We start from the raw sequence: 11,100 nt of genomic DNA on the forward strand, positions 1-11,100 counted from the left end.
CCCGAGGTCTCCGGCACACTCCGTGGAGACCTCCTGCTTGCGTGCTGGTCCTGTCCTGGGGTTTGATAGCTTGTGGATGCTTTTTTTTCTGTCCTGCACGCGTGCTTCTGTGCAGGGTGCATGGGGACAGAAATCCCCCGAGAACCTGGGGGGGGATCCTCTCACAGGAAGGGGCCGGAAGCTGGTTCTTGAAGAGGCCTCCTTTGTCTGGGAGGCCGCCATCGGCCTCCAGCGCTGTGAAGTTCCACATGGCCTGGAGGCACAATCCTCCCTGTCAGCTGGGGGTGGGATGCTCCCTCAGCTAATGGCGGCACGTTCGGGGCCTCTCCTCTCGAAGCAGCCCTCTCTGCGGCCGGCCAGCGGTGTCCCACTGCGCCGCGGTGCCAGGAACATGCTGCGGGGTACTCCAACTTGCTCCTCGGCCCCCGGGCCCAGCCCCTCCCTGGCTCCAGACAGCAGCTCATTACAGACCTGGGGAGAGGGCTGGGGGTCCCCTTCACACAGCACTGTCAGCCGCCCCTCCCTCCACCACACATCCCCAGCTATCTGGCTGAGACACAGAGATTCCTGGGAGAGGAGGGGACGGGGGGCAGCCCATTTCCTCTCAGTGGCACTCCAGCCTGGGGAGCCGGGTCACCAGCATGGCCTGTGCTGGGAGAGCTCTCTGGGGAGGAGGGCACCCTGGGGCACCTGGAAGCTGGGCACCATAGAGAAGGGTCCAGTCTCCTCAGTGACCCACAGCCTGCCACGGGCCACTGACCCTTCCCCCTTGCCCTGAACCTGCTCTTCCTGCCACACCATCTGTGACTTCCGGCCCAACATCTTTCTCCAGAGCTCTGACTTCCTGAGTTCTTCCCTAGGCCAGCGATTTGGCCTCGAGGCCTGTCATCAGACTCCCCACCGCGGGCCCATTCTGCTGCTCAGCTCCCGGACTTGCCTGGGACACTCCTGGAGGGAAGCCTTATGCACCGTGAGCCTGTCCTGGGGCGGAAGTCTTCCTGGTGTGAGGCCTGGCCCGTGATGGCCTGCTAAGGCCATGCAGGGCGTGCCAAGGCCCTGGGGTGAGACACAAACACTAGTGTGGGGCTGGGACCCATCCACATGGCCTGCAGGTGCTCTGAGCCTGAGGAGTGGCAGGGGTGGACTCTCACCCATGACCACTGTGATTCCTCAGAAGCCTGTGAGGAGCCTCTCATTCTAGCAGGTGAGGTATGGCTGCTCTGGGTCTCCATAGTCCTCCCCAGTGTCGGGAGCTGTGTGTGTGTGTGCTGTCTGTCCAGGCTGCCTTTCCCATCCAACCCTGACGGGAGGCCCTGCTCGGGCCTCCTGGTGTGGATCTGGGGCCTGCATCAGGCAGGCAGGGTTCCGCCCAGCTGGGGGCTCTGTCCGGATGGGGGCTGTGCCTGGCTGGGGGTTCTGTCTGTCTGGGGGCTCTGTCCGGATGGGGGCTGTGCCTGGCTGGGGGCTCTGTCTGTCTGGGTGCTCTGTCTGGCTAGGGGCTCTGTCTGGCTGGGGGCTGTGCCTGGCTGGGGGCTCTGTCTGTCTGGGGGCTCTGTCTGTCTGGGGGCTCTGCCTGTCTGGGGGCTCTGTCTGTCTGGGGGCTCTGTCTGTCTGGGGGCTCTGTCTGTCTGGGGCCTCTGCCCGGCTGGGGGCTCTGTCTGTCTGGGGGCTCTGTCTGTCTGGGGGCTCTGTCTGTCTGGGGGCTCTGTCTGTCTGGGGGCTCTGTCCGGCTGGGGGCTCTGTCTGTCTGGGGGCTCTGTCTGGCTGGGTGCTCTGTCTGTCTGGGGGCTCTGTCTGTCTGGGGGCACTGTCTGTCTGGGGACTCTGTCTGGCTGGGTGCTCTGTTCGGCTGGGTGCTCTGTCCGGCTGGGGGCTCTGTCTGTCTGGGGGCTCTGTCTGTCTGGGGGCTCTGTCTGTCTGGGGGCTCTGTGTGGCTGGGGGCTCTGTCTGGGGGCTCTGCCCAGCTGGGGCTCTGTCTGTCTGGGGGCTCTGTCTGTCTGGGGGCTCTGTCTGTCTGGGGGCTCTGTCTGTCTGGGGGCTCTGCCCGGCTGGGGGCTCTGTCTGTCTGGGGGCTCTGTCTGTCTGGGGGCTCTGCCTGGCTGGGGGCTCTGTCTGTCTGGGGACTCTGTCTCTCTGGGGGCTCTGCCCGGCTGGGGGCTCTGTCTGTCTGGGGGCTCTGTCTGTCTGGGGGCTCTGTCTGTCTGGGGGCTCTGCCTGGCTGGGGGCTCTGTCTGTCTGGGGGCTCTGTCTGTCTGGGGGCTCTGCCCGGCTGGGGGCTCTGTCTGTCTGGGGGCTCTGTCTGTCTGGGGGCTCTGCCCGGCTGGGGGCTCTGTCTGTCTGGGGGCTCTGTCTGGCTGGGGGCTCTGTCTGTCTGGGTGCTCTGTCTGGCTGGGGGCTCTGCCTGGCTGGGGGCTCTGTCTGTCTGGGGGCTCTGTCTGTCTGGGGGCTCTGTTTGGCTGGGTGCTCTGCCCGGCTGGGGGCTCTGTCTGTCTGGGGGCTCTGTCTGTCTGGGGGCTCTGTCTGGCTGGGGGCTCTGTCCGGCTGTGGGCTCTGTCTGTCTGGGGGCTCTGTCTGTCTGGGGGCTCTGTCTGTCTGGGGGCTCTGTCTGGCTGGGGGCTCTGTCTGGCTGGGTGCTCTGCCTGGCTGGGGGTTCTGTCTGTCTGGGGGCTCTGTCTGGCTGGGTGCTCTGTCTGGGGGCTCTGTCTGGCTGGGTGCTCTGTTTGTCTGGGGGCTCTGTCTGTCTGGGGGCTCTGTCTGTCTGGGGGCTCTGTCTGGCTGGGTGCTCTGTCTGGCTGGGTGCTCTGTCTGGCTGGGGGCTCTGTCTGTCTGGGGGTTCTGTCTGGCTGGGGGCTCTGTCTGTCTGGGGGCTCTGCCCGGCTGAGGGCTCTGTCTGTCTGGGGGCTCTGTCTGGCTGGGGGCTCTGTCTGGCTGGGGGCTCCGTCTGGCTGGGGGCTCCGTCTGTCTGGGGGCTCCGTCTGTCTGAGGGCTCTGTCTGTCTGGGGGCTCTGTCTGGCTGGGGGCTCCGTCTGTCTGCGGGCTCTGTCTGTCTGGGGGCTCTGTCTGGCTGGGGGCTCCGTCTGGCTGGGGGCTCCGTCTGGCTGGGGGCTCCGTCTGGCTGGGGCCTCTGTCTGGCTGGGGGCTCTGTCTGGCTGGGGGCTCTGTCTGGCTGGGGGCTCTGTCTGGCTGGGGGCTCTGTCTGGGGGCTCTGTCTGTCTGGGTTCTCTGTCTAGCTGGGTACTCTGTCTGGCTGGGGGCTCCGTCTGGCTGGGGGCTCCGTCTGGCTGGGGGCTCCGTCTGGCTGGGGGCTCCGTCTGTCTGGGGGCTCTGTCTGGCTGGGGGCTCTGTCTGGCTGGGGGCTCTGTCTGGCTGGGGGCTCTGTCTGGGGGCTCTGTCTGTCTGGGGGCTCTGTCTGTCTGGGGTCTCTGTCTGTCTGGGGGCTCTGTCTGGCTGGGGGCTCTGTGTGGCCGGGGGCTCTGCTCCAGCTCACATCTTCAGCGTGGGTTCCTCCCTTGTTCTTACTCCGGAGCTGCTTCCGGGACTCCCCAGCAGGCCAGGCCATGAGGATCTCCTGAGCAGACACCCTGCAGGAAGCCTGGCTGGCTGGACAGAACCCCAGCTCCCAGGAAAGCCAGGTCCTGCTCTCATGCGGCTCAGAGGTCCTGCGCTACATCCGGTGCCCTGGGATGCTGAAATGCTGGCCCAGGAAAACTCTGGACCTGCCACATGAGGGCCCAGAGAGTCTGGTCCACGTCCCCAGCCCTGGCGCAGGAATGCAGGTGCCCTATGCTTGCACCATACTCAGAAATGAGGGTGGCACCGGCGTGTGCCAGGCAGGCTCTGAGGAGCTCCTGTCCTTGTCCACGGAGAGCCGAGACACCCGACCCCAGGGACGAGCACCCCTGAGCCAAGCTGCCTGCCGGGAGCAGGGGAAGAAGCTCTGTCAGCGAGGACTCGGCCTGCAGGGGAACGGCAGCCCGGGTGACGGGAGTGTGCGAGGAGGGCGGTGAGATCTGATGCAGGAGGTAATGGGGTAAATTGGGAGGGGAGGGGTTGGCAGAGTAATCAGGAGGAGCAGGTGGCGAGCACTGCCGCTCCATGGGAAGACGTCCCCCGAGGAGCCGTGGCGCTTCCCGAGACGCGCGAGGCCAGACGAGGAGAAGACATAATCTACTCCAGGGACCAATTCTGCCCTGCAAAGAAACAATCTGGATGATCTAACGCCTCTCCTGTCTCTGACTTAATGATGAGGTGCACAGCGGAGAGAGAGACGGAAGACACGGCCTAGAAGGGGAATTGGGAAATTATACCACAAAGACACGGCCTAGAAGGGGGACGGGGAGATCACACCACCAACACTGTCTCTCCCGATGCCTCCTGATGGCTTTGACCAGACACCTTGTTCTGTTTGCCATTAGACCCCAGCTAACCATTTTCCAAGGTGTCACAAAGTAATTTCTTTGCTCCAACTACAAAACTTGTCTTTGCAAAGTGCACAGCTTTCTTTCTTCTCTAAAGATAAAGCACTTAAATTTGAAATTTAAAATTAGCAAGAGGAACCATAATTATAAAACCCACCACCATGGTGAGACATACTGTGGAGCATGCATCAGTCATTCCACAGAACAGCTCCTCGCCCTGCACACGGGGTACGGCAGATGGGCTGGGGGGTGTCCAGGTCTCCACCTACACAGAGAAGGGGGAGGAGGAGGAAGGGAGGGAGAGAAAAAAGAGAGAGGGATGGAGAGTGACTGGGGAAGTGGGGGAGAGAGAGAATGAGGAAAGAAAGGGAAGGGGTGAGGGAGAAAGGAAGAGAGAGAGGGAGATAGAGGGGGAAGAGGGAAGGGGAGAGAAGGAAATGGAAGAGAATGAGGGAGAGAGAGGAAGAGGGGAAGAGAGGAGTGAGAAAGGGAGGGAAAGAAGAGAAGAAGGTGGATTGGGGAAGACAGAGGGGAGAGAAAGAAGGAGAAAGAGGGGGAAGGGAGAGAAAGAGGGAGATAGACATGTGGAGAGAAGGATACAGGATGCCAGACCTCAAAGAGGAAGGGTGATGGGAACTGTCCCAAACCAGAGAGGAGACAGGTTTGAATTCCTGCTGCAGGATGCTGGCATGAGGCTGAGGGCAGACATGTAGCCACATACCAAGAATGCCACACACACCATACACACATACACACACACCACACACCACACACACCACACATACCACACACACACCACACACACACACACATACCCACATACCCCCCACACCACACATACCGCACACACATATCCCCCCCACCACACACACACATCCCCCCAGACCACACACACACACATACCCCACATACCCCACACACCACACATACCACACACACACCACACACACATCCCCCCACACCACACACTCACCACACACACACACACATACCCCACACACCACACCTCCACACACATCCCACACCCCCACACCACACATACCACACACACACACACACACATCCCCCACACCACACACACCACACACACACACACACATACCCCACACACCACACCCCCACACACATCCCACACCCCCCACACCACACATACCACACACACATATCCCCCCACACCACACACACAAATCCCCCCAGACCACACACACACACATACCTCACATACCCCACACACCACAGCCCCCCCCCACACATCCCACACCCCCTACACCACACATACCACACACACATATCTCCCCACACCACACACACACATCCCCCCAGACCACACACACACACCACACACATACACATACCCCACACACCACACCCCCCAGACACATCCCACACCCCCTACAACACACATACCACACACACATATCCCCCCCACCACACACACACACATCCCCCCAGACCACACACACACACCACACACATACACATACCCCACATACCCCACACACCACACCCCCCAGACACATCCCACACCACACATACTACACATACCACACACACATATCCCCCACACACCACACACACACACACATCCCATACCCCACATACTTCACACACCACACACCACACACACACCACACATACCCCCATACCACACCCTCCACACATATCCCACACCCCCCACACCCCCACATACATATACCCCGCACACATCCCACCCCCACATACCCCACACACCACACACACACCACACATACACCTATATAACACCCCACACATACCCCCATACCACACCCTCCACACACATCCCACACCTCCACACCACACACACACCACACATACCCCCCCACCACACCGCCCCACACCACACCCCTCCCCCCACCCCCCCCACACCACACACACCCACACCACATACACACCACACACACCCACACCACATACACACCACACACACATACAACACACACACCACACACACATCCTCCCAACCCCACACACCACATGCACCCTACCACACACACATACCCCACACACATACCCCACACACCACACACACCACACACACTATACACATACCACACACATATACCCCACCCCCCATACCACATACACAAACAACACACACAACACACACTCCCACACCATATACACACCACACACACCACATACACACACCCCCACCCCCCACTACCACCCCACCACACACACATACCCCCACACCATACATGCACATACACAGACACATCGAGGCAGGCAGGAAGGGGCCTTCTGCCAAGGGAGGTACAGGGTATGGGGCTGCTGTCAGCTCTCAGATCTCTTCTCATCTCTGTTATCTGTGTTCTAGAGATGAATCGCCACAGGTCTGGTGTCTCCTGACAGTCCCTGCAGGATGGGGTCTGGCTGAGGCTGCTCCAGGGTCCCAGAGTTTCCTTGGGGACACCAAGGTCTCTGCACCTGGTCCTGACGCTCAGCATGGAACTACCTAGTGCTGCATACATGTACCACCGGGGAACAACCTAGTGCCATATGCATGTACCACCATGGAACGACCTAATGCCACATGCGTGTACTACCGCAGAACGACCTAGTACCACATGAGTGTACCACCACAGAACGACCTAGTGCTGCATGTACCACCACGAACCGACCTAGTGCCACATGTGTGTACCACCGCGGAATGACCTAATGCCACATGCGTGCACCACCGTGGAACGACCTAGTGCCACATGCGTGTACCACCACGGAATGACCTAATGCCACATGCGTGTACCACTGTGGAACAACCTAGTGCCACATGCATGTGCTACCACGGAACGACCTAGTGCCACATGTGTGTACTACCACAGAACGACTTAGTGCCACATGTGTGTGCCACCACGGAATGACCTAGTGCCACATGTGTGTACCACCGCGGAACGACCTAGTGCCACATGCGTGTACCACCACGGAATGACCTAGTGCCACATGTGTGTGCCACAACAGAACGACCTAGTGCCACATGTGTGTACCATGATGGAATGACCTAGTGCCACATGCGTGTGCCACCACAGAACAACCTAGTGCCACATGCATGTGCCACTGCAGAACGACCTAGTGCCGCATGTGTGTGCCACCGTGGAACGACCTAGTGCCACATGCGTGTACCACCACGGAACGACCTAGTGCCACATGCGTGTGCCATCGCGGAACGACCTAGTGCCACATGCGTGTGCCATCGCGGAACAACCTAGTCCCACATGCATGTGCCACCGTGGAACAACCTAGTGCCACATGCGTGTGCCACTGCAGAGCGGGGGCACCCTCCACAGAAGGCCCGCCCCCAGAGTGTATCCTCGTGTGCCACGCCCGTCTGCGTGTGAGCTCCTATCATCTAATTTGTGTCGAGTTTCTCTCCAGACAAAGAAAGGACAAATAATGTCCTTTAATAGACACCATATGTTCCTTTAATGCAGTTAGTTTTATTTTCTAAAATTTGCCATCTCTTAACACACTTTCATCCAGAGGACTCTGTTCCATGAGCTTCTCAATCTGCGGGGCAGCAGGGTGCCTTTCACCCTCCAGGTTCCTGCAGGGTGTCAGGGAGACTTTCATGGCCCTGTGGAGGGAGACAAGACTTTGAGCTAGAATCTTCTGATGCTGAAAAGTGGACACTTGGGTAGTTGAGAAATTGTGCTCATTAAGCCCTTGGACATTTGTGTGGAAATGGCGTATACCTCACCCACCCCCTCTCTGCTCACTAAGCCCTTGGACATTCGTGTGGAAATGGTGTACCTCACCCACCTCCTCCTGCTCCCGCCTCGTCCGAGGTCGAGCGCCATCTTGCTCCCGCACCTGCCAATTGGCTCCTGGTGGATGGTACACCGCTGTTCACATCTCACCCAGGTAAATAAGATGTGAACGTTAGAATGGCCTTGTCCCAAGGGCTCCCCTTGTTTCCCTTCACAACCTTCTTTCCATCATCACCATCACCATCGGTCCCCAGCCACCCGCCGCCTCTTCCTCACTCTGTGCCACAATGCCTGCCACGTTTCCTGCACCCTCCTGATAGAAAGGACAACAATGTGTCCCCGGCTTCGTCCTGCTCCACCCCGTGTTCACTTTTCAGTGGCAACCTCAAAACATCCTCTCCTCTTGCTGCCATTTCTACAGCTCTTGTTTTGCGCCTTGATCTCCAGCTGCTCGTTTGCTTTGTATGTAACTCTGAGACACCATTGGCCTCCACAAGTTGTGTCCTCATCTGTGTGTAAACTACCCTGATTCACGCACAGGCCCCCCTCAAGTGTGCTCATCTGTGTGTGAACTACCCTGGTTAACACACAACCCCTCTCACGTGTGATCATCTGTGTGTGAACTGCCTGGTTCATGCACAGCCTCTACCATGTGATTGTCTGTGTATGAACTGCACTGGTTCACACACAGACACTCTTACATGCAAGCATCTGTATGTGAATCTGCCCTTGTCCACACACAGTTCCTCGCATGTGATTGTGTGTGAACTGCCCTGGTTCACACCCAGACATTCTCATTTGTGATCCTCTGTGTGAACTGCCCTGGTTCTTATGAGATACGGACACTGGGCTGCTGGTGTACATTTGCTAACAGGAGACCCTTTGTACATAGTTGTCCCTGTCAACACCTCTTTTCTATCAGGAAGTGAATGTGTGCAGTGCCTTGTCCTGGTCTTCCAGGGGGGCTTGGCTCCTACTACCTGACCCCCTTATAGAAAGCCTTTCCTCGCCTCCATCAGGAAATGTGCTGTCCTATGACTCTCCTTGACCTTGAATCAAACGCCCCTATGTCATCAGCCACGTTAACCCTGCAGCCTGGGCTTCCCAGAGACAGGGCAGGGTAGCCGGACCAAGGGTGAGGCCTCTGCCCACTTTGGTGACACAGTCAAGCCCCATGTCTGGCCCTCATGCTCCTTGGTGTAGCATGGTGTTAGAGCACTCGTTTTCAGGTCTGGTGTAGTGATGGAGAGCACTTGTAAAGTCTTTGTGCACACGCATGCCACGCTGCAAGGATTCAGTAAATGCAGCACTGAAAACAAAGGGGAAGAAGGATGGATGGAGAGATTCCTTAAGACAGGACGCAGAATCCAACTAAACAAAGCAAGTAAGTAACCACAATGGCAACCAGTCAACCAGCCAGTTTAACCTCTGTACCCTGTTGATACAAGCTACAGAATAGCTGTGCTTCAAGGTGCATCAAACCTAGAAGTGTCGTATAAGAAGTCCTTTCCAAAGGCTTTCTGTGTGCCTGTCTTTCTGTGTGTCATCTTTCTGTGTGTCATCTTTCTGTGTGTCATCTTTCTGTGTGTCATCTGTCTGTGTGCCATCATTCTGTCTGCCTGTCTTTCTGTCTGCCTGTCTTTCTGTCTGCCTGTCTTTCTGTGTGCCATCATTCTGTGTGCCTGTCTGTCTGTGTGCCTTTCTGTGTGTCATCTTTCTGTCTGCCTGTCTTTCTGTGTGCCAGCTTTCTGTGTGCCTGTCTTTCTGTGTGCCATCTTTCTGTGTGCCTGTCTGTCTGTGTGCCTGTCTGTCTGTGTGCCATCTTTCTGTCTGCCTGTCTTTCTGTGTGCCTATCTGTCTGTGTGCGCATATTTCTGTGTGCCTGTCTGTGTGCCATCTTTCTGTGTGCCTATCTGTCTGTCTGTCTGTCTGTGTGCCCATCTTTCTGTGTGCCCATCCTTTCTATTATTGCCCATTCTTTCAGCTGCCTTATAGAAATGGAAGGTCAAAGCTTTGAATGGCAGATACAAGAGATTTCAGGGCCTTTAAATATGATGACTTAGGAAGTTATCTAAAAATCTTTGGTGGAGAATTATTTTTATCCTCATGGATTTAAATTCAAATTTAGACTTGCAAATTAAAATGAAGTTGAATGAAATGATTCACACTTGGCCTGCTCTTAGGACCTTCCCCTTCCTGCACTTGGTGACCAGGTAGACTATCAGGCTCACAGAATCCATCAGCTTCCCCCTCAGAATCCATCTGTAACACTGCTGCCCCTGATGAACACACGCCTCACTCTCTTGGTGTGCCCTTCTCAGAAGGGATGGGTCTGGCTCTTCACTTCCCATGGCTCCCACTTTAACAGTCTGGGTCGGGAAGAGGGCACATCGGCAGGGGACTGCCTTGGGGCTTGCAGCTTCCATGTTGAGGCTGCCGCAGTCTTCGATCCCTTGAAGCTGCTGATGAGGATGAGAGCACTAAAAGGCGTGACCCATATTTTACATCTCCAAATTCACTTCCAAGGTAGCAGCACGTCGATGCGCATGTCTCCTTGCTGATCTCCAGAAATGAATTTCCTGACATTTAGCTCTTTAAAAAAAATGTATATGTGTTGCCTGTCAAAAGCAGGGTTATTTATATGTTTTGAGATTCATAGGTTCTTGCAGCTAATCTTCACAAATATTACTTGATGGGCCATTATGGGCAAGATTTACTTGATATTTGTCCTTTTTAAAAGTCTGCACATTGATGTGGAATACCATCTCTACTGCGGACCGCCCTGCAGACCCAGCACACGGCGCCTGAGCTAGAGCCAAGCGGTGACTGTTCAGAGATGACAGCACTCTTGCTGGCAGCCTGCTGGGGCCAGGAGGAGAGGCGCTGGTGAGCGAGAAATGAACAAGGGGAAGATCGGGTAAGCACAGGCAGAGCAGATGGAGGGCAGAAGATGGGCAAAG

General features: G+C 57.1%; 1 protein-coding gene across 1 annotated transcript; it reads right to left on the reverse strand.

The window, feature by feature from the left end:
- Positions 1 to 297: 297 nt before the first annotated feature.
- Positions 298 to 3,559, reverse strand: LOC138822131 (uncharacterized). Its single transcript, XM_070014685.1, has 3 exons — positions 3,239 to 3,559; positions 1,300 to 3,162; positions 298 to 567 (listed from the first exon to the last, which is right to left on the reverse strand). The coding sequence occupies exons 1-3, from the start codon at positions 3,557 to 3,559 to the stop codon at positions 298 to 300; spliced, it is 2,454 nt and encodes an 817-aa protein (XP_069870786.1).
- Positions 3,560 to 11,100: the final 7,541 nt, after the last annotated feature.

This window comes from Dipodomys merriami, unplaced genomic scaffold, assembly GCF_024711535.1.
Source record: "Dipodomys merriami isolate MVZ:Mamm:240054 unplaced genomic scaffold, mDipMer1.0.p SCAF_99, whole genome shotgun sequence".
NCBI classification, from domain to species: Eukaryota; Metazoa; Chordata; class Mammalia; order Rodentia; family Heteromyidae; genus Dipodomys; species Dipodomys merriami.

Excerpts from the sequence above, each read along its gene's own strand:
- LOC138822131 (XM_070014685.1), bottom strand. The coding sequence starts at position 3,559 with ATGGCCTGGCCTGCTGGGGAGTCCCGGAAGCAGCTCCGGAGTAAGAAC. Across the intron at positions 3,163-3,238 it reads GGAGCCCCCAGCCAGACAGA|ACAGAGCCCCCAGCCAGACA; the intron begins GTACCCAGCTAG and ends GCCCCCAGCCAG. Across the intron at positions 568-1,299 it reads GAGCAGGGCCTCCCGTCAGG|GAATCTCTGTGTCTCAGCCA; the intron begins GTTGGATGGGAA and ends CTCCTCTCCCAG.